The sequence below is a fragment of the Vulpes vulpes genome, chromosome 8 (genome assembly GCF_048418805.1).
Source record: "Vulpes vulpes isolate BD-2025 chromosome 8, VulVul3, whole genome shotgun sequence".
NCBI classification, from domain to species: domain Eukaryota; kingdom Metazoa; phylum Chordata; class Mammalia; order Carnivora; family Canidae; genus Vulpes; species Vulpes vulpes.
The window spans coordinates 1,653,218-1,677,311 of NC_132787.1; the positions used below are offsets into that span (position 1 = coordinate 1,653,218).

The 24,094-nt window shown below is 38.2% G+C and overlaps 1 protein-coding gene across 14 annotated transcripts in view; it reads left to right on the top strand.

The window, feature by feature from the left end:
* The window catches only part of LOC112921186 (cyclic AMP-dependent transcription factor ATF-7), a 93,180-nt gene that overhangs the window by 16,073 nt on the left and 53,013 nt on the right, over positions 1–24,094 (top strand). For 13 of the 14 annotated variants that reach the window (XM_026000445.2, XM_026000446.2, XM_072765175.1 and 10 more), the window contains exon 2: positions 5,771–5,839. In XM_026000445.2, coding sequence (XP_025856230.1) covers positions 5,792–5,839 — 48 coding nt within the window. In that variant the 5' untranslated portion in view covers positions 5,771–5,791. Of the gene's footprint in view, positions 1–2,842; positions 3,016–5,770; positions 5,840–24,094 lie in introns of all 14 variants that reach the window. The other variant, XM_072765166.1, reaches the window with a different exon arrangement.

The following is a 24,094-nucleotide window of genomic DNA, read 5'->3' on the forward strand; positions in this document are numbered from 1 at the left end:
GCAATGAATAAAGTATTCAGTGAATTGATGAATTTTTAAAAGATTATTTATTTATTTATTCGTGAGAGACTCACGGGGGGCGGGGTGGCGCGGAGACACAGACAGAGGGAGAAGCAGGCTCCATGCAGGGAGCTGGACATGGGACTCTATCACAGGACCCCGGGGTCACACCCTGAGCCAAAAGTGGAGCTAAACCGCTGAGCCACGGGGGCTGCCCGAATTGATGAATTTTAAGGGTTTTTTGTTGTTGGTTTTTTCTTAGGTAGGCCTCATGTGCAGCATGGAGCTCAAGGTGGGGCTTGAACCCATAACCTTGATATCAAGACCTGAGCTGAGACCAGATGCTTAATTGATTGAGCCCCCTGGGTGCCCCAGTGAATTGATGAATTTTAAAACTGACTATATTTACTTACTATATTTACTTTTTGACCCACAAAGTAAATTTCAGACTTTGTTCTTGTCAGATATATATTTTTTAAGATTTTATTTAGTTATTCATGAGAGACACAGAGAGAGAGAGAAATGCAGAGACACAGGCCGAGGGAGAAGCAGGTTCCATGCAGGGAGCCCGAGGTGGGACTCGATCCGGCGTCTCCAGGATCACGCCCTGATCCGAAGGCGGCACTAAACCGCTGAGCCACCCAGGCTGCCCCGTTGTCAGATCTTTTACCAAGACTTTTAACCCCTCTTTTTTGTGTTCATGCCTATATTCTGGAATTGTCTAGCAAAGGAATTTGATAAATGAACATAAAGAATAAGAAATATCAAGGTATCTAATATGTACACTGATCAATCTCTGACTAATTGAACTTGTAAAGTAAGCCATTCTTACCACTTACCTGGCATCTCTCATGCCAGATGACAAAGATTCTTTGATCAAACTTTAGGCAGGTTCCTGAACCTTCTTTTAGACCTATCTGTGTACTTTCTTGTAAGATCCAGCTTTAGCAAGAATCCCCACCATTGATATCACCTTCATATCTGATCAGGTTCTTCATCTTTGACCATCTTCTAGGTTATATCTGATCATCCTGGCGGGTCTTTAGCAAGAATCTTGTTAGGTTGGTTTAAGTCAGAAACCCCCTTCTCCTGATGTTTCAAACTCAGTAATTTTCCACCCATTAACCCCCACCATGGTCCTTGGCTATAAATTTCCACTTACCCATGATATATTCAGAATTGAGCCCAGTTCTATACTGAGGTTTCTTTTCCCCTATTGCAATAGTTCTGACTAGCAACTGTTTTTTACTTTAACTAATTCCTAGCTCTAGTTTTTCTTTGACACAGATGAGTGAAAAAAATTTTTTTTTCTTTTGCAAAGAATTATTATCTTTTTATTTTTATGTCTGCTTTGCCTGGCATTAAGTTCTTGGTAATGTTTTTTTGAATAAATGAATGATAGCTAGTCTGAACCCCTTCTAGATTTTCATGAATCTTTGATATTAATGGTACATATGCTTTTCTCATTTTCTGTACTTAGCAGTATCTGGTTTTTGTTATTAGGAACCTAAGAACAGGCCTTTGGGTGTGTTTGTACCTGGCTTTTATTCCTTACTAAAGTTGGGCCATTTTATGAACAGCAATTGGTTACCAAAGAAATAATCACACTACCACTGGGTCCAGAGAACTGACTTTGTAGTCCTCAGTGACAGACTAATATAACACTAATATAATATAATCACAAAACAAGAATATTATTTCAACAAAGTCCTGTAGCATATTTTCAACTAGGAGGTAAACTACAAGGGCTAGAGCAGACATAACATAAGGACCTGGTAGGATTCCTTCCTTTTACCTTGGTTCTGTTATTTGAGGCTAAATTTTCTGTTTTCTACCTAGTTACAGGAGAAAAAGGGTGCTTGCTGGCTGAGGAGTAGGGCAGCACTGGCGTAGGAAGTGATTAAATAAACTCTGGAATGGTTTCCCTCCAACCACAAAATTCAAAATTTAACTTGGTGTTCTTGGTTTTGTACAATCATATCACGATAAATGGCTTCCAAGTTCTATTATTTTATTCCAAATTCTATTCTATTCTTTCTCATTCTGTTAAAAAAAGAAGAAAAAAAGATAAATATGCATATACACACACAGATAATCTGTTTTCTTATTTGCACATTGACCATTTTAGGATATACTTCTGGCCCTGACAAAACTATTTAATGTAGGTTTTATGAAATTATCCCAGTTATTAAAAATCAGTCTCTATATCTTGGATTTTCTTTACTTCTCTTCCAGCATTCAGATAACTTTCTCTCATCTGAGTAAATAGTAATTTTTATCATTTATGCATTATGGTGACTCAGTACATGAGCCTTTTCCTTTGCAGACTTGGCTTCTAAGACAGCCTTTTTCTGAATCTTTGTTTTCTTGTTTTAAGATCTCCTCTGGGGAAAAAAAAAAAAAAGATCTCTGAAAGCATCTCACTTCTCCTGGAAATGTCTCTTAATTTGTGTATCCTTTGCCTGTCATTTATTGGTTAGTTCTATAAAATGCTTGAGTTTCATCCTAGGGAATAGATAGATCGAGGAGCAGACAACAGACGTGAGTGTCATGCCCAGACACGTGATCTATTTGTCAAGTTGTACAGTTACAAATGGGCTGTGAGTTAAATTCTGGTGAATGGGAGCATCTATATTCAAGATTTCACCTTTGTCTCAGTCTGTTTTTACTACAGAAATGTGGTGTTTTTTGTTTTGAGAAGGCATCATTTTGACCTGTCTCATTAGAGATTTGTTTTAAGTATCAAATAGAAATAAGCAATGGCATTTCTTATGTGTAGCAATTGATGCAGCACACTGGGAATTTTATTTTATTTTTTTTAATTTTTATTTATTTATGATAGTCACACACACAGAGAGAGAGGCAGAGACACAGGCAGAGGGAGAAGCAGGCTCCACGCACCGGGAGCCTGACGTGGGATTCGATCCCGGGTCTCCAGGATTGCACCCTGGGCCAAAGGCAGGCGCCAAACCGCTGCGCCACCCAGGGATCCCCACACTGGGAATTTTAAAAGATGTAAGCTGGATTTTTTTTTAAGTGGGAGAACAGATCATTATTGTTGTTATGTATTCTTTAAAAAGACAAGTCACTTTAAAGTAAAAAGCAAGAATGCTGGAAACGAAAAGGAGCAAGAGACTGAGGAATGATTTCAGAATAATTGTGGGTATTTAAGAAAGAGGGCCTTTTTCCTCCCATTGTGATCCTCCTTTTGGTGAAAATGGCAAAACAAAAAGCCAGTAACATGGGAAGGAAGCAGGAAATCCTAGTTAGTGATTGTTAGAGTGTTTCAGAGCCCTGAAAATGCTTCTGATACATTTAATACTTTTCCCCCAACTTGGTTTTGCCTTTTGTTTTCTTTTAGCAAATCATGATTTTTATTTCTATTTCCTAGTAAGGATGCAGTTAAATAAAACTTGGAAGCCATTTATCGTGATATGATTGTACAAAACCAAGAAAACCAAGTTAAATTTTGAATTTTGTGGTTGGAGGGAAACCATTCCAGAGTTTATTTAATCACTTCCTACGCCAGTGCTGTCCTACTCCTCAGCCAGCAAGCACCCTTTTTCTCCTGTAACTAGAATTTAGCCTCAAATAACAGAACCAAGGTAAAAGGAAGGAATCCTACCAGGTCCTTATGTTATGTCTGCTCTAGCCCTTGTAGTTTACCTCCTGGTTAAAAATATGCTACAGGACCTTGTTGAAATAAAATTCTCATTTCATGATTATATTAGGAAAGCAGAGTTTGGGACTAGGAAATAAAATTATCTCCAGCACAGCAGTTAGGAATTTTTCCAGAGATGAATTGCTTTCCAGAAATGTTCTGAATTTTCAGTCATAATGGCTGTGGTCTTTGCATTTATTTACTGTTATTTACTTTATATTTATTTTTTGCACTATGTCATAGTTCCAGAAAGTGCTAAAAATCATCATGTATTTAAAACAAACAAACCAGAAAACCCCCGTGTCCTGGGGCTGTGTGAAGAAGAATAAAGCTCTCATTTTCCCAGTACCCAATCATCAGCTTCAGCTGGCTTCTCCTAGGAACAGAATTTATTGAAGCAATTTATCCTGGCTAAATGTGATATAAATCTGTGTACACCTATGTACATACAGGCTCTCTTCCATTACAGCAATGCTGCAGCATCAGTTTCCTTCATAGTTAAACCCTGTTCTTAGCACTGAAAGATGACTAAGAAGCCCCTTCTACTTTATGGAACACCCACAGTTTTAAACACTGATTAGTTGTAGAATTACTGATCACACAGAGTACGAGAAATACTGGTTTCCAACCCCAGAGTGAGTCTGAAGAGAGTAGGAAAGATGTTACCTAGCTACCCTCTGAGTTTTCTTGTTTTTTTTGTTTTTGTTTTCTGTTTTTTTTTAAACCCTCTGAGTTTTAAGCATGGTTTTCTGATTACCAAATTCAGTCTAGTACTTTAACATTTTATTTTAATGCAGACCTGAGTGAAGTTAACCTGACATTTTGCTTTATCTCCAAGATAAAAATTTGAATTTGATTACAGTTCTGAAGTTGTTTCTAGGCATATTCGAATTATGATTCTTCCTCTTTCATCTTCCCATGTTAGTACTCTTTTATACACCTTTCTTTCTTGTAGAAAGTTGTTTGAAAATATTCTTTAGGAGTTTATTCCATGAGGACTATCTTTGTGCCCCACCCCCAACCCTGTTTCTCTTTTAGGAATATTTTTACTGTGATTTGCATTTCTCATCCTTATCCATCTCTACCTCTGTTTTTTTTCTTAGTTGGAAAGTGAGAAATTTCCCCAACACATTCATACTGGAATTATTGTTCTTTGACAAAGAATTTCGATCAACATTTCAAGAGTTTAGCTTCAATAATTAAAAAACAACAACAGTATAAGCCCTGTTAAATTCTTCAGAGAAATAGAGAGGATGGATGGTGATGCCTTTTAGTGCCATTTCTTTTATCCCCTGCAGCAGCACACATCTGTTGGCTGCAACAGAGCAGCCCAAGAACTCTGGCCGAGAGCAGCACAAACAGCCGGAACATATTCACCCAGTAAACCCCCAAAGAGTCGACATTTGTTTTATTGCTGCTTTTAAAAACCTAGCCATAAATAGAATTAGAGGGGGAAGGGCACCGATATTTCTCCATTTGCCACAGACGATTGGTGGGGGGAGAAGGAGGCTCCCAGTGGGGAGAGAAGGTTTTTATTTTTATTTTTTTATTAATGAAAATCATTTCCCGTGTAGCCCAATAGGATGGGTGCTTTGTTTTCTTTGGCAATAATCTGGGATAAACGGCCCTTGCCAACAGTCTCGTAGTTTATACACCAGGGAGTCAGATTATAGCCCTGTAAAATGGAGCACCCCTCCTATAATCCCTTAATTAATTAAATGACAAATTTTGGTCTTCTCTAGTTCAGAAATATGGCTTCCGCATCGAATGTTCAGTGGATTTATTGACATAGGGAACTGCACTGATTGTAATTCAGCAGACTAGAGGAGCATGTTATATACTGTAGCAGAAAGAGGGAAAATCTAGCAAAAGGTTTGAAATTCCTTAACTATTTAGGTCTCAGTTTTTCTAATTAAAAGTTTCAGTTGAGGCACAATAGATCATATGCCACCTGTCTAATGGGTCTCCCCAAAGTAGCCTGTGTTTATAGCTTTGATAGACAGCATTCTTGGAACACCTGTTTCTAGGCTTGATATTTTTGAAGCACTTTTTTTTTTTTAAACTCCAGCGTATTTAACATAACTTTTCCCCCTGCCTCCCCCTCCTCAGCTCCGCTCTGCTATATGAAATATGGGAGACGACAGACCGTTTGTGTGCAATGCCCCGGGCTGTGGACAGGTACGTTTACAATATACTTTATTGTGAATGTCTCGTTGTGAATCAAAGTGGCTGTTTTATCACTAAGGCAAAGAGTTTAAAGCCGGTATTTTACGTGATCACTGGAGGTAATCAGATCAGAGGATTTGCAGTGTGTAAATCCATGTTATGAGGAAGTGTAGGCACTCTACCGTAATGAAATCTGCCTTGCTCTCTTTCATATTGTTATTCTACTGGTGTTTGTTTCCCAACACAAAGTGTTGAGGAATACATGTTGCTCTCTCCTCCTTTCTAAAGCTATCCATCTAAATATAAAACAAGTTTAGAAATATCGTTTCCTCAACCTTTGTGGATATAAAAGTCTGCTTAACATATTTAGAGTAGGCAGCTGAGAATGTACCCTGTGCATCATGAACCCCAATTTGCTGGAGTCTAATGGATTTTTTTTTAAATAAGAAAAAAAAGTTTCTTTGGACCAATTCATTGTTGGTAGCTAAGGCAGATATCTTGTCTAAGTAGGAAATACAAATCCGACTTAGAACCTGAGATCTCACAGCAATATAGAAAGTACAAGATTCTCAGCCATCTTCCCTCTCTGATGCTATGAAATGCCTTGTTCTGTGTGTCAGCTGCCATATTATTATTTGCATATGTGTACATTATGTGTCATATTTTTTATTGTATGCTTTTTTAATCAAGTAATTTTGTTGAAACTGCCTTTTTATCCCCCTTCCCCCAATTTTGCACCTTCTTAACTCTTTTTCCTAGACCCTCCTCTACTGCCATGTTCCACAAAGGATGAAGAAAGGAATACAAAGGAAGTTTTATCAGCCTTCATGAATTGATTTTATGGAACCTGAAGGGTTGAATTTCTGTTCAGTTAGGAATATGCCATGTGACTCCCCAGTGACACTTACTGGTAGTATGTGAGATTGCAGACTAGTTCTATTAAACATTGTAAATACTTCCGTAGAAAGAATAAAGTTAAGTTCCAGAGATTTCCTAAGAATTGGAATTTGAGAGGTCAATGAGATGAGGGTAGTGACAAGAGATAGGCAGAAGGAGGATTCCAAGTTCCAGTAAAAGCTGAAAAATTCAGAAAAGACTAAAAAAGCCAATGCATTCTGAAGTATTCAACATCATAGGGTATATTTCCTTTCTTGTCAGAGTTTTCAACTCTGTTGTTGACTTTATGTTTTCCCCAACATGATTCGTATTTTATTCTTTTACAATAGAAGCTACTTGGGAAATTAGGTTAACTTTGTTTTTGTTTCACTTTTCAGACAGCTGTATTAGAATACATAACCAAACCTGATCCCTCTAAATTTTTGTATGTGGATTTGTTGATAATAGTATTTACTGTGATTTCCATCACTGATACATGGGACCCCTTTCACTTACCTCCCTTTAAAAGATGACATTATTGGGGGATCCCTGAGTGGCTCAGTGGTTTAGCGCCTGCCTTCAGCCCAGGACATGATCCTAGAGACCCAAGTAGGATCAAGTCCTATATCCGGCTCCCTGCGTGGAGCCTGCTTCTCCCTCTGCCTCTCCCTCTCTCTCTGTGTCTCTCATGAATAGATAAACAAAATCTTTTTAAAAAAATAAAATAAAAGACTGCATTATTGGTGAAAAGATTTATTTTTCTCATACTTAAATTTATTTTTCTTATTGTTTAAGCTTCTCACTGCCCCTCTTCTATGTTTTATGCTTAAAACCACTTAGACAAGGACTTAAAGAAACTAGAAAGGATTTTAAAAGTAAAGGAATACACTGGAAAAGCATCTCTTAAGCTCCCAAGGAAGAAAGGTATAAATAGGTTTCTTCGGACCGACTCATCAGAAAAGAGTAGTTTTCACTGAAATTTGTGAGATCCAGAGGGTTTTGTATTTGTTTCTTTTTGTTTTGCATTTTTGGGACTAGAGGTGGTAAAAATACTAGGGACTTTTTACTTTGGTTCCTTTTGTATTGTGGATACTGTTTATCATAAGCCTTTTCCTTCCCCTACTTCTTCCTCTCATTTCTGAATTGTTTGCTGGTATTTTGGTTGTTAAGATTCATTATAACCTCTAGTGTAAGTCCTGAAGACTTTCCCCTCCCCCTCTCAGTGGATATAGAACTAAGAGAGGTTGCTACCTTCTTTTGGATTCAAGTTACTTGTTTCATAGAAAAGGATAGAAAGCTATAGTTTAAGGCTTTGAGCATGATCTATCCCTTTACCTCCTTTGTATGTCAGAACTTTATGGTTGGGCAAAATTGTAGTTCTTTAGTTATATAATCTCTTAACAAGTTTTTCCCAATATCTAGTAACAATTAACTCTCAAGTAGGATCTCTGCAAGATTTACTTTACTGTGATGGCTTTCTATTATATGAAATAGTGGAAATCTGGCAGAGAAGATAAATTTGGGAAAGCGAACTACCCTTGGCTTGTCATCAGCTTCCTTATATCCCTTGAAAATGGTTTCATCCAGGAGCCACTTGAGGCCTTCAAGCTATTTATAATCCACTGTCATTGATTCAAATTTTTTATTCCAGAAATGGTAGAATAATTAAAAAAAAAAAAAAAAAGGACTGTGTAAATCCCAGGAGTGGTAATAAGAACCATGATCACTTTTATAAGACATGGTTTAGAACTTACTGCCATAGAACCCTCAAAAATTAGTGGTTTCTACCACTTAGAGGAAGAAGGAATGAAAGCAAATTATAATTCAAGAGACTGATCCTTAAAAAAAACCAACCAACAAAAATTGTAGGAATCTTACGTTCGATATCTGTTCTCTGCCCAGACTTTACCCTGTGTACCCCCTAAACTCAGAAATCAACTTATGCCTTAATATTAAGGGAAGGTGAAAGGAAAATTCACCTAAAATAGACTAGTGGATTATGCTCTCCACCATATAATCAAAACCACCGGGCTTTCAATGGATACGTAAACATGTTTTGGTTGCTAGGTCTTTAATGGCTGTTATTTTTGGATTCTGTTCATGATCCACTTCCCAACAGTAAGTCTGATGTGACACAGCTGAATTCTAAATATGCTGCATGCACTTTTTTAAAAGAAAGATGGCTGCTGAAGGTTGTATTCTCTGCATTCTTATCTGAAAAGACAGATGATAGGGTGTTTTGAGCCCTTTCATCCCTATTCTCCTGTTGAGAACCTGTTTCTCTTGAGGCCTCATCACTCTCATGAAGAGGAACTTAGGGAAAGCAATATTCATGCTAATACCTCTCAATGGAATGTGGTAGCAGGAATAGTTAATAGAGCTGCCTCCAGAGAATGGATTAGTGTTGTTAAGGCAACAGTACCCCAGATACCTCGTGGCAAAGGTTTGGGTTGAATTTGAGTGGTTTGGGTTTTTGAAATGTTTATAAGATAACATCTAATTAAAACCATTGTGACTGTAAAATGGCTTTTCTTCTGTGTTATAAAATAGTAGAAGTATAGTTTGGTGCTGAATTTAGGTAGTCTTTTAAATTTTTGATGCTTTGGGAACAGTTTTACTCAAAGGATCATAAGTTATTCTATTGTATGTGGAAGAAAGAAAAACTACAGTTGACTCTTGAACAATGCAGAGGTTAGCACCTGGGGGAGTTAAAAATCTGCATATAATTTTGACCCCTCAAAAACTTAATTACTAATAGTCTACTGTTGACCTGAAACCTTATCAGTTAACATGAACAATTGATTAACCCACATTTTGTATGTTATATGCACTATATACTATATTCTCAGAATGGAGTAAGCCAGAGAAAAGAAAATGTTAAGAAAATTCTAAGGAAGAGAAAAAAATCCACATATAGGTGGACCTGTGCAGTTCAAACCTGTGTTGTTCAAAGGTCAACTGTACTGTGTTTCTGACAGTAATCTTGAATTTATAAATGTAGTTAGACAACTTACCCTTTGGATGCTTTTTTTCCCAGTTTTTATTACTAGGAGTCAACAAATTCCATATTCCTATACCACCCTCTTGAGAATATGACACTGTTTTGCAGTACAGATTATGCAGATTATAAGTAGTCCTTCCGGTTACCATAACGGAGTCTTTGCATAGAAGCTGATCATATAAGCTTATTACTTAGAATGTCTTATTTCTTTAAGAACGGGAACACATTTCCTCTGAGGAGATACTTCTAATGGACAGTATCATCCCATTATTAGCCGCTGAGGAAGATTTCTGTCATAACCACCTCTGTATCAACTCTGTCCCTGTAAGGAAAAGTCCTTTGATTGTTTCTCTGTTCAGTGTGACCCGAGGGGCTGTTATTCTTTTCCCCCCTAAGGCTATCTATTACCAGATCTTTTGTTCTCCCAGAGGACATATAGGTCCAGGTTGAGGGTTTGTTCATACCTAACCGAGACAGGAAACGTGTAACTAGCTCATAGACCTCCAGGGCCTGCTTTCCCTTTCTAAGGCCAGGAATATCAGGAGAGCCCTAGTTGTGGTGGGATTGAGGGCAGCTTCTTGTACCTCCTTATCTTGTCATATAATAGGAATAATGTTTATGGTGCTGTAGTCCTGGCTTCACTTGGCATTTAACCAACCTCCAGTGCTGTTTATTGCTTCGTATCCTCTGCCTCCATGAACATTATCCCTTAAATCTCTATTGCTTTGTAATATATGAGGCAACAAATAGCTTCTATGATTGGTTAAATGCTAGCATGCTACAAAGGTATATGTTTTATTGTCTATGTAACACAAATCTGTAGAGATTTTTTTTTTTCTATTATCCCAGCCCTCCCTTTAAGTGGGCCATACGGGTACTATGGGACTCTAGATTTTTAATTCTACCCTTTGGCAAGTTTCCCTATTACCTGGCATTGGCACAAAAGAAAAAGAAGGTAGAATGGGCTGGTGCTGATTACTAATTCTTTATGTCAGGAAAACATCTTGAATCGGAGAATTACAAGGGAAGAAATGGTTCTGATAGGTAAATAAATGCCATTTATGGTAGTATATACCATCTTTACATGCTTCGACAGGTGAGGGCAATTTCAGGCAAACAAATAAGCCTTTCTTCCTCACCCCCTGCCAAGAGTTTAAAAAAATTCAAATTTTTATTTAATAATTCATATTTCATTCAATAATTCATCCAGTTCCCATCTGGTAAGAGTGCCTGCATGCTGTCAGGCAGCTGAAAATACACTGCATTATACACAATTAGGCCAAATGCTAACCTTGTTTTTTGTAATAATATGTTGATTTTGCAATAACTTTCAGTCCATTCTGAGTATGCTGTGGTTTTACGAACCCTTGTGATGGAAGTAGACCACCGTTATGCATCATGTAGACAAAATTGAGACTAAGATTTTAAAAAAATGTAAATGTATTAAGAGCAAGGAATTAAATCCATTTTTAATGTCCGATTTGGCACTCTTGACACTTGCCCTTAAAAACATGTGGTTGGTGATTTTAGTTTTTCATGTTACAGTTATTATTTATGTTACTAAGAACATAGTAGATTAAAAGCATCCCTGCTGCAGTCTGCTGGGGATGGGGGTGGGGATCAGGGGAGCCTGTATGAACCTAATTAGAGCTGTACCCGAGAAATTAAGATGAAATTTTTCAGTTATTCACTCTTGTTTTCCTTGGGTATGACTTAATATTTGGAATGGGAGCCCAGAAACTGTTCTCAGAGCATTCCTGGCAGGAAAAAAAAAAAAAAAATCCTGTATCTTTGTATCTCAGTTCTTCCAAACTCAGGAGAGAGGCTGTTTCCTAGTCTCTTCTTTTATAAACTGCCGAGTTAATAAAGTGCCTTCTGGATCTGAGAGCCCTGTCCTTCGTTAGTCCTCTGTTGCCACCCCTGCAAAACCACATATAGCTAGGTTGTTAACTTACAAGATATTGTCATCATTATATAGAATTCATCTTTTTTTTTTTTTTTTTTTTTTTATCAAATACTCTTCCAGCCAATGCGACAGATTGAAGAATAGCCAGTGTGTTCCCTCTTTCTGGTTAGCGTGTTTCTTTAATGCAGATTGACTTGCTCAGCAGTCACATTTTGTCTGAAGCCCTTGTTAGGGCCTGCTCTGTATGTGGATTCATAACACATCTGTGTGTACATCTACAGTGCTGTATAAATAATAATAAGTAATCACCAGATGGCCTATAACTGCTCCTCTGGACCCGCTGGGTCTCTTGAAGCTGTTAGTAAAGTCTTCTGGCGTTTTGCTGGGGAAAACTTGTCATAGATTTATTTCTAAAAAAATTCAAACTCACAACTGGGTGTTTAGGACTAGATATTGCTGTCTGTGTTGTAAATATTTAACAGGCTTTGTACAATGACAAGTAAAAGCGCCATTACTAACCACACACAGTGGCTGTGGAGCTCTTCTTCCCTCCCGGCCATTTCGAAAGGAAACAAAATGCCGATAAATTGTGCATTATGAGCAAGGTGTGAGAGATGCTCTTTGGAAGCTCTTTCATAAGAGAGGCAGAGAACTTCAGTGTTCTGCTCAAAGGATGTAACCGGACAAACTTAAGCTTTCTAACCATATGCCAGTGACTTATATTAAAACACAGTGTTCTTTTTAAACTAAATTTACAGTACAAGAGAATCCCCTTCATTTGGAGTTAGGAAAGAGCCAAGTTTTGATATTAATTGAGTCTTTATAACCAAATGATAAAGGCCTTTGAAAGAGTTGCAGTTGTAAATGTTAGTAAACACTTAGCCAAATTTTTAGACTTTTGGTTATGTCTAAAATTTTAAGATATTTATTGTTTGCCTGTGTTATTTATAAAGCAAAATGTCTTTATTTTTGTCCTCTTTTCATTTGTTTTTGTAAAAGGGGTTATATATTTTGTTTTTTGGGGGAAAAAATCTTATTCTGATTTTCTGCTTATAATTTTTTATGCTATATTTTGCTATTACTACTGCCCTTGGCTCTAGTTCCTATTCCAGGGTACTTAGTACAGCAATGCATATTTAAAAAAAATCAAAATAGAACTAATTACCTCTAAATTTTAGTGTTTTAAAATCTTTGTCATAGATGAAAAAAGTTTCAAACAGAAATTGCATATCTTAATTCTCAAGCCTAGTTTTCTTTTGTCTGTTGAGAATTGAATCTATTTAAGCATAGAGGGACTGTCCTATAAATCATAGCACATGGCTGTTACTTTCGACTTAGGATATGTAGAAAGCTTTTCTCTTTCAAAATCTCATCTTGAAGAAATGACATACAAATTGTGAGGGGAAAATGCTACTATTAATAGTTTATGATAGATTTTGCTTTTTAAATTCCTCAAATTATCAGGTTAAGGATAAGATTTCAAGAAGGAAAAATTGCGGAGAGAAAAATGGAAGCTTTGGGGTTTATTTCTTTGTAATAGTGCCTTTGTGTTTTTACTTTGAAATTTCTTTGTGCAGTGAAATACACCACCTAGGGATCCCTGGGTGGTGCAGCGGTTTGGCGCCTGCCTTTGACCCAGGGCGCGATCCTGGAGACCCGGGATCGAATCCCATGTCAGGCTCCCAGTGCATGGAGCCTGCTTCTCCCTCTGCCTGTGTCTCTGCCTCTCTCTCTCTCTCTCTCTATCTCTGTGTGACTATCATAAATAAATAAAAATTAAAAAAAGAAAAAAAGAAATACACCACCTAAGATTGTGCTTTGATAAGAATCTGGACTATTTGCAATTGCCACGTGAAAGTACAGAGAATGAGAATGAATTTTGAAATTAGCCCATTCCCAGTCTGGCATACCATGTGCCCTGTGTGGCTGCTGATTCTGCTGGCAGATTGAAGAGCTGAACCAACTTCTGCTCTAAAGACTAAAATTGCCAGCCATCATTCCAGCTTTTAAATCTCCTTGTTCACATCGATGATGTCAGATTCTGAGCAAACATAGTTCTGTCTTTAGATCCCAGGTGGAATTTGCAATTCCCTGGGTTGAAGGAAGGAGTTCTTCCTTTTTGCCTTTGAAAAACTTGAGTAGCTCTGCAGGGAAAGTCAGCAGAATAAATCTGCAGCCTTGCCGTGTCCCTTTGAGTCATTGTGGAAAGCTGAGTGCTCTGTTCGGCATTCAGCAGATTGGCTGTCAGAGTTGCAGCTCAGCTTATCAAAGACAGTCTCCTGAAGAGCCATTTATGTTATTCCAGAGAGAATCATCCTGTGGCAAAAAGGAACGCCTCCTTTCTCCTCCCAAGGGTCAGATCTCCTTTTGATACTGGGCAATTATCCCTTGATTTTCCTGAAGAATGCCTCAATTTACCATAAAGATTGGCACCAGCATAGGTTGCAGACTTGGTTACAGTGACAAGCTCTGATTTCTTAGCCACAGGGAGAGGTGTCAGGGTGACACTTCTAAGTATGCCAGAGGCTTAATGGTGGTAATTTTTCTGCCAAGTATCTCAGTACCCCTTGTAAGCTTGGTTTCTCTTCTCTTTCTCTGAGACATAACATTTGCTTTAGTTTTTTTGCACACCAGTCACTATAAAAATGATATGAAAGTTGTCTCTTTCTCCTTCCTCATTTCCTCAAGCCTCTTTTCTTGTCTTTAGTTATCATCCTGTCTAGTTTGTGATCAAGTGCTATAGTCTAATTTTTAACTTTTTGCCTACTTTTTGTATAGCTTTTCTTGGCTTCTATTAGTCATTGTACCTGGTGGGAATCATTAACCAGTGTTTCCTCTAATTAAACAAAAGTAGATTTTATTCTTTACATCAGTTTTACACTTAAAGAAAATTTGAATAGAAAGTACTGAGAGTTCCCATATACCCTCCTTATTCTCCCCAGCTACTCTATCTTATGTTAGTGTGGTGCATTTGTTACAACTGATGAGCCAGTATTGATACAATAATATTAACTGAAGTCCATAATCTACATTAGGGTTTGGTCTTTGTGTTATATATTCTATGGATTTTAACAAATGTGTAATAACATGTACCCACCATTATAGTATCATATGGAATAGTGTCACTGCCCTAAAATATCCCCTGTGTTCCACTTATTCATCCTTACTCCTATCCCCAACCCTTAGTAACCACTGATCTTTTTTAAAAATATTTTTTAAGATTTATTTGAAAGAAAAAAATGTGTGTGCACACATGTGCATATGCACGAGAGTAGGAGTAAGGGCAGAGAGAGAAAGAGAATCCCAAGCAGACTCCCTGCTGAGCATGGAGCCCTATGTGAGACTGGATCTCACAGCCCTGAGGTCATGATCTGAGCCTAAGTCAAAAGCCAAATGCTTAACCTTCTGAGCCACCCAGGTGCCCCACTACTGATCTTTTTACTGTCTACATAGGTTTGCCTTTTCCAGAATGTCGTATAGTTAGAATCATGCAGTCCTTTAATTCTTTAAAGTTGTGAGCAGATAACCATGTGATTAGGAATAGCTGGAGAAATGGGGGAGAGAAAATTAAACCTGTGAGGTCATAGCTCCAGGGTCTCTCTAAAAGTCCCAAGAATCTCTCCAGAGAGATTAAGGTGGCTGCTTTTCTTCTCTCCTGGGAGTCTCTCTGATGTTAAAAGATTTGGCTTGCCTAGTGACAGCTTTACTGGTTCTAGGTGTTACTAGGTGTTGAGAGCAAGGGTAGGATGAATATTGAATAGGCTGTATCTGGGGTGTCAAGGTATTAGGGCTAAGCAAAGCAAGAAGTAGAGTCCATAATCCCTTTTCCTTTGATGAGGTCGAGTACAATAAAGTGTCCTTTCCATTCCTCCCATGGGCAGCCTTATATGTCACTGAAAAAAATCATTGCAATGTAAAGGTAAATAAGAAAGATTGCTTATCTAAAAGTAATCCTCTGTACTTCTACATTAGTTAAAGATCCATGTAAACTAATAAGTTATTAGAAAAGTATGGGCACTATCATTCATGCTTTAGTATGAATCAGCTTAACCACAGTTGTAATATTGGCTACATAAAGGAGCAGAAGTTTGTATTTGGTTTGGGGATAGTAGATGACTGGTTTAGGTGGAATGGTTCCTGAGCGAAGGAGACTTGGCAGCTTATGAGGATGTCAAAGATAAACAGAACAGGGACACCTGGGTGGCTCAGCGGTTGAGCATCTGCCTTTGATTCAGGGTGCGATCCTGGAGTCCCAGGATCGAGTCCCACATAGGGCTCCTGCGGAGAGCCTGCTTCTCTCTCTGCCTGTGTCTCTGCCTCTTTCTCTGTTTCTCATGAATAAATAAATAAAATCTTAAAAAAAAAAAAAGATAAACAGAACACTAGAAGCAGCTTAATTCTCTTTGTATAGGAAGAGAGACATTACCTCCTTTTCCTTCTCTGGAAAGTTTATATTGATAACATGTGAGAGAAGGAGAGTGAACTGATTTCTCTCATTCTGGATTTCAAGCTTCCTATCTAAGAATTCTTACTCCCTGGTATTGGGTAAGATCTCTTTTCATAGAGATAGCAACTCTTCACCTTCTATACTTGGCTCTAGTCTTCATCTCAATGCTAATTTAGTTTCCCTACTTGTTGAGCTGAATTCACTCTGTGGTAAAATGGACATTAGCCTAGGGCAGGCTCTTTAACATGATGTTCAGGATTAATATCAATTAGTGCAAACCAACAGCTCAGGTATATATATATACATACACAACTTGGAGGAAACATTATGTTTATATAATGTGGAAAATTATATTCCACCCAAGGATCATATGGAGGGAATAGGAGAGGGCAATACAAAGAAAATTGTTTAACTTTACTAATGTAATAATAACAGCAACAGCAGTAATACAACCGCTAACTGAGCTCTTACGTACTGTACAAAAGTGCTTTATAGATATTTAATCCTAGAAGTCCCCTGAGGGAGGATATAGTATTATCCCTATTGTACAGAGGAGAAAACTAAGGCTTACAGAGACTGAATAACTTGTACAAGCCCACACAGTACTTTGTGATGGAGCTATAATACAAACCCAGATATATTCCAGACTAGTAGTCTTAACTACTAGGCTAAATTGGTTTCTTACTGTTCTCCCTATACATGTAAGTATGCCCATCTAGCATACGGAAAAAAGAATAAGTAGTAGTTTTTCGGTAAATGGTCCCAGTGCAATCAGTTAAGTAAGTCCTGGCTACAGTTTATTACTGATCTAGGCATTTGGCTGCTGTACCAGAGAGAGCTGGATCTGCAGCTGAGCTTGACCTATACAAAAAGATAAGAATTCTTACTCACATGAAGGGACCTCTCTGCAACTGCCTCAGCCTTAATCTGTAATGGTTTTTTATCTGCCTGGGAATGCTGTTGAGATGTGGCTCTGTCTCAGGTAAACAACCACTTTTGTAGCAGGGCCATGATTTTAAGATGAGAAAGAAAATGAATTCTTGGCCAACCCAGAAAGGTAGACAGAACTAGAAAATTGGGACCTAAAAATCTTGACTTCATCATCCTCCACTCACAGGCCCAAAGAAGTGTTGTGGTGTCATCTTTGTGAATTCTAGACTGGGTCACTTCCCAATTCATATTCTCTTCTTCCCCATTCTAAGTTTTATGCCTGTGAGCTCCCAAATGCAAATGATGGTGTGGGTGTTTTGCTTTGTGTAGTGTCATTTAGTAGTGGGGCTTTGGTTATAGTGGGTGCCGTGCTCATTGGTAACAAGAGGAAATATGACTAAGATGGAATTAGGGTATGGCTTGAAGTTGGTTACAGGTGTAGTGAGATGTGTATCCTGCTTGTGATTGCTAGCTTGTTTATCCTCTGCAGTTTGGGGCATATAAATGCATGGAGGGTCTTCTGTTGAATAATAAAACTCTTCTCTACCCAAATCTTACATCCTCTTTGATTTCATAGCACTCCCATATGTCTGCGCTTCCTTTTCTCTTGTGTGTTAATGCAGTGGACATCTCATTTATCAGAAGTGAAATCTGTGGCTAAATAAATACATGGAAATATTTATGTGAAATAATTCGTGATATAAATATGTGGAAGTACACAAAGGTTTGAAAGACCGTGAAGAGTCTCATGGTTGATATTTATAGTACAAGGATTCTTTGTTTTGTCTGAATGTCTTTCTATTTATTGGAAGGTTGCTTAAAATATATATTTTCCTTCTTGATTCTGATAATGACTCATTGTATAACTGTGGACTATGTGAAACTAACTCTGCATTCAACTGTAGGAAATACCTGACTGTGAAGTCTTGTCTTTTCTACCTCTGACCAAGAAGTCAAATTCTTGGCTTCAGAGTTGAGAATGCCTTATTGGGCAAGGTAACAGACTACTAAAACAAATCACTCTAGGTGTCAGAGATCTCATTTGTTTATTTTGCTGGGTGCATCTGACAAGCCAGTTAGTTGTGTGTATGCATGCACGTCCATGTGTGTGTGAGGGTACGTGCGTGGGTGTGTGTGTGTCTCCTGCCAGGAGTTCTTGTAAAACTTTAATTGCAGAGAAAAGGTGATTCAAAGCAGCAACCTGTCAAATAGACTATAAGCTTGACTCCTAAGAGGGTATCAGATAGACACTGGCAGCTTAATAGGGTGGATGATTTTCTTTGAAGGCCTGCATTTTAATTCTAAGCCTCAGTTACCAACTTTTTGTGTCTATGATCACTGACCAAGAAAAAATAACAAATCCTTCTACTGGCTTAAGTTATTTGAATCAAGTGAAACAAGTTTTCAGTGGAGTTGTAAAGGTCTCAGGTGTGGTGTATAGGTGGAGTTTGCTCTAGAATACCAGAGTGAGGGGCACCTGGGTGGCTCAGTTGGTTAAGCATTCGACTCTTGATTTCAGCTCAGGTCATGATCCTAGGGTCCTGGAATCAAGTCCCACATCAGGCTCAGTGAGAAGTGGGCTTGGGATTCTCCCTATCTCTGCCCCTCTACCCACTCTTACTTTCTCTGTCTAAAATAAATAAATAAAATCTTAGAATACCAGAGTGAACAGATAGTATTACAGACACTTGTCACTTTGGCGAGCATCATTTTTTTCTTACACAGTGACAATCTGTGTACGCTAATTTTTTATTCTGTGTATTATGTGTATAACTTCAGACATTAGTCATTTTATTTCAGTTTCAGATATTTCTTAGGACTAAGGAAGAGACTGTAGTCCACTTAAGCTGTATTGGGAGGGAACAATAAAAGTAGTTACTGTATAGTGTTCAGGGGTCCAGGTGTCTAAATTTGTTTTATAAGGGGATCCCTGGGTGGCGCAGCGGTTTGGTGCCTGCCTTTGGCCTGGGGCGCAGTGCGATCCTGGAGACCCAGGATCGAATCCCACGTCGGGCTTCCTGCATGGAGCCTGCTTCTCCCTCTGCCTGTGTCTCTGCCTCTCTGTCTCTCTCTGTGTGACTATCATGAATAAATAAAAATAAAATCTTTATATATATATATATATATATATATATATATATATATATATATATTGTAAGGCACCATTAGATTCAGCAATTTAGTTACTCCCTCTTCAGCCTTTTCTTTTCTTCTAATTTTTACTTAGGGCAATGCACAAGTGGAAAGAGGAGACTTGTTTCAGCATTCTTTTACATTATATGCATTTGCAGCTATAGCCAGACAGCCTCCTTATGGAGGCTTGTACTTTCAGTTATGCACATGTAACTATTCAGAGGAGAGAGAGTAGTGTGCACATATGTAGCATCTCTTGGCAGAGTAGTGGTTAAAGGGTTGAACATATTGTACCTTGTTGGCTATTTCCTTAGTCCTAAGGGAGGCATTTTGCTCCTCCTTAGACAGTAATCGACGTGTCAGAGTCGAATGACTTTTTGTTTTTTCTTTATCTAGTAAAATGCAGTGGGCTAAGCTTTCTGGGAAACAATTTCTTCCTCCACCGCACGAACAGAAGGTCGTGGATGCTGTCTCTGAAACAAAGGGGAAGTAGTGATAGAAAAATCAGTGGCTAGGGCATAATTGGATTGGAGCTCTGTCAAAAAGACAACAATTCTTGCTTGGAAACTGGACTTTCTGCTTATGCTATGCTTTTCTGTCTTAACAGAATAATAAGCAATGAGTAGGCTTAATTTTTCAGACTCCTTTCTGAGAACTCTGTGAGAATAAGCATGCGTCAAGCTATTTATTTTTACCTAGCTGTTTTCAACTTGTTTTAAGGCTATAATTTTTTAGATCTGTTATAGGTTCACAGCAAAATTGAGAGGAAGGTACAGAGATTCCCCATATCTTCCCTGCCCCCCACAGGTACATAGCCTCGACAATTATCAGCATCCCCCACCAGATGTACCCACTAGTGGTACGTTTACTATAACTGATGAACCTACACTGACACATCATCATCACCCAGAGTCCATAATTTACTTTAGGATTCACTCTTGCTGTTGTACCTTTGATGGGTTTGTAAAAATGTATTATGACCTATATCTATCATTATATTATCAGAGGGTAAGGATATTTTCACTGCCCTAAAAATCCTCTGTGCTATTCTTCTCCTAACCCCTGGCAGCCACTGATCTTTTTACTATCTTTACCATTTTGCCTTTTTCAGAAAGCCATTGGTTGGAATCATATAGTATGTAGCCTTTTCAGATTGACATCTTTCACTTAATATGCATTTAAGGTTCCTCCATGCTTTTTCTTGGCTTGATAGCTCATTTATTTTTAGTACTGAATAATATTCCATTGTCTGGACATACCACAGTTTATTTATCCATCCACCTACTGAAAGATACCTTGGTTGCCTCCAGGTTTTGGCAGTTATGAGTAAAGCCACTATAAAAATTCACGTGCAGGTTTTTGTGTGGACATAAATTTTCATCTGCTTTGGATAAATACTAAATAATTACTAGATCATAAGAGTATGTTTAGGTTTTTTTTTAAGATTTTATTTATTTACTCATGAGAGACACACACAGAGAGAAGCAGAGACATAGGCAGAGGGAGAAGCAGGCTCCACGCAGGGAGCCCGACATGGGACTCGATCCAGGATACCTGGATCACCCCCTGACCCAAAGGCAGATGCTTGCTCAACCACTGAGCCACCCAGGCATCCCGAGTATGTTTAGTTTTGTAAGAAACTGCCAAGCTGCCTTCCAAAGTGGTTGTACCATTTTGCATTCCCACCAGCAACGAATGAGAGAGAATTCCTATTTTTTCATACCCCTGTCAGCATTTGATGTTGTCAGTGATCTGGATGTTGGCCATTTGAATAGGTATGTAGTGATATGTCGTTGTTTTAATTTGCGTTTTCCTGATGACATGTGATGTGGAGCATCTTTTCATATGTTTATCTGTATCCATCTGTATATCTTCTTTGGTAAGCTGTCTGTTAAGGTCTTTGGCCCTTTTTTTTTTTTTTTTAAATATTCATTTATTTATTTGAGAGAGCACCAGTGGAGGGAGAGGCAGAGGGAGAGGATCTCAAGCAGATTCCCTGCTGAGAGGGGAGTGCAATGCGAGGCTTGATCCCATGACCCATGAGATCATGACCTGAGCGGAAATCACGAGTCAGACACTCAGCCAACTGAGCCACACAGGTGCCCCTTTGGCCCATTTTTTAATTGGGTTGTTTATTTTCTTTTAATTGAGTTTTCAGAGTTTTTGTATATTTTAGATATATATTTTGCTTTATCAGATGTGTCTTTTGCATATATTTTCTGCCAGTCTGTGGCTTGCCTTCTCATTTCCTTGATACTGATTTTCACAGAGAAGTAGTTTTTAATTTTAACAAGTGTGGCTTATTATTTCTTTAATAAATTGTGTACCTTTCGTTATTGTATCTAAAAAATTTATCACCAAACTCAAGATGATCTAGATTTTCTCCTATGTTACCTTCCAGGAGTTTTGTTTTTTTAAGTAGGCTCCACACCCAGCATGGAGCCCAACAAGGGGCTTGAACTCACAACCCTGAGATTAAGACTTGCCCTAATATCAAGAGGCAGACACTTAACTGACTGAGCCACCCAGGTACCCCTACTTTTTAGGAGTTTTATAGTTTGGCTTTTATATTTATGTTTTTGATCCATTTTGAGTTAATTTTTGTGGAGAGTGTAAGCTCTGTGTCTAGATTTTTTTTTTTTTTTTTTTTTTTTGCATATGAAATGTCCATCTGTTTCAGCACCATTTGTTGAAAGGATCGTCTTTGGTCCATTGTATTGCCTTTGCTCCTTTGTTAAAGATCAGTTGACTCTATTTATGAGGGTCTACTTCTGGGCTCTCTATCCTGTCCCATTGACTTTTTTTTGTCTGTTCTTTAACCAATACTACATTGTCTTTTTTTTTTTTTTAAGATTTTATTTTATTTATTTATTCATGAGAGACACAGAGAGAGGCAGAGACACAAGCAAAGGGAGAAGCGGGCTCCATGCAGGGAGCCCGATGTGGGACTCTTGATCCCAGGACTGGGATCACACTCTGAGCCGAAGGCAGATGCTCAACCATTGAGCCACCCAGGCGTCCCTACATTGTCTTGATTACTGTAGCTTTAGAGTATATCTCGAAGTTAGATAGTGTCAGTCCATCAACATTGTTCTCCTTCAATGTTGTTTTGGGTATTCTGGGTCTTTTGCCTCTTTGAGGCATTTGAACTTTAGAATCAGTTTGTTGACATCCACAGAATAAATCACTGAGATTTTGATTGAGAGTGCATTGAATCTGTAAAGTTGGGAAGAACTGACATCTTGACAATATTTAGTATTCTTATCCATGAATATGGAATCTCTCTCTGTTTACTTAGTTCTTCTATGATTTCATTCATTGGAGTTCTGTAATATTCCTCATAGAGATCTCGTACATATTTTGTTAGACTTATACCTAAGTATTTCATTTTAGGGTGTGCTAATGTAAATGGTATTGTGTTTTTAATTTCAAATTCTACTTATTTATTTATTTTTCTACTTATTTATTGATGGTATATAAAAAAACAGTTGAGGGGCATCTGGGTGACTCAGTCAGTTGGATGTTTGACTCTTGATTTTACCTTGGGTCACAGTCTCAGGGTCATGGGATCCGCCAGATGTTGAGCTCTGTGCTCAGCAGGGTATCTGCTTGGGATTCTCTCTTTCTTTCTAACCTCCCCCCTACCCCCAGACACACACTCACTGACTTTTTCTCTCTAAAATAAATAAACCTTTTAAAAAAGCATTTGACCTTTGTATATTAACCTTGTATACTGCAACTTTACTGTAATCACATAATAATTTAAGGAGGGTTTTTCTGTTGATTTTTTTGGATTTTCTACATAGATGATTATGCCATCTAACAAAGACCATCTTATTTCTTCCATCCCAATCTATATACCTTTTATTTCCTTTTCTTGTCTTACTGCATTAGCTAGGACATGCAGTACAGTGTTGAAAAGGATTAGTGAATCCTTGCCTTGTACCTGATCTTAGTGAGAAAGCTTTAAGTTTCTCAACATTAAGTATGATGTTAGCTGTTCGTTGGTTTTTTGTGGGTTTTTCTTTTTAAAGATATTTGTTTGTTTCAGAGAGAGAACATGCAGTGGTAGGGAGGAGCAGAGGGAGAGGGAGAAGCAAACTCCCCACTGAGCAGGGAGCCTGATGTGGGGCTGAGTCCCAGGACCCCAGGATTATGACCTGAGCTTCTACCCAGGCACCCCTGTACATTTGTTTGTAGATGTTCTTTAATCAAATTGAGGAAGTTCTTCTCTATTCTTAGTTTGCTGAGTTTTTATCAGCAGTGTAGGATTTTATCAAATGCTTTTTCTGCATCTACTGATCATGTGATTTTTCTTCTTTACCCTGCTGATGTTATAGATTACATTAATTGATTTTTGGATGTTAAACCATCCTTGCATATGATATATAATTCTTTTTACACATTGTTAGATTCTATTTACTTCTTTTGTTGAGGATTCCTTTTTAAAGATGTATTTATTTATTTTAGAGACAGAGAGCATTCATGCACATGCATGAAGGGCAGAGGGGGAAGGGAGAGAATCCTTAAGCAGACTCCTCACTGAGCACAGAGCCCAACGCATGGCTTGAGATCATGACCTGACCCAAAATCAAGAGTCAGGTGCTCAACCAACTGAGCCACCCAAGTGCCCCAATGTTGAGGATTTTTGCATTCATGTTCATGACAGACATTGGTCTGTGGTTTCTTTTCTTTTTAAATTTAATTTTTTAAATGATTTTATTTATTTATTCATGAGAGACAGAGAGGCAGAAACACAGGCAGAGGAAGAAGCAGACTCTCTGTGGGGAGCCTGATGTGGGACTTGATCCCAGGACCCTGGGATCATGCCCTGAGCTAAAGGCAGACAGACACTCAACCCACTGAGCCACCCAGGTACCCCTAATTTAAATTTTAAAAAAGATTGTTGGGCAGTCCAGGTGGCTCAGTGGTTTGGTGCAGCCTTCAGCCCAGAGCGTGATCATGGAAACCTGG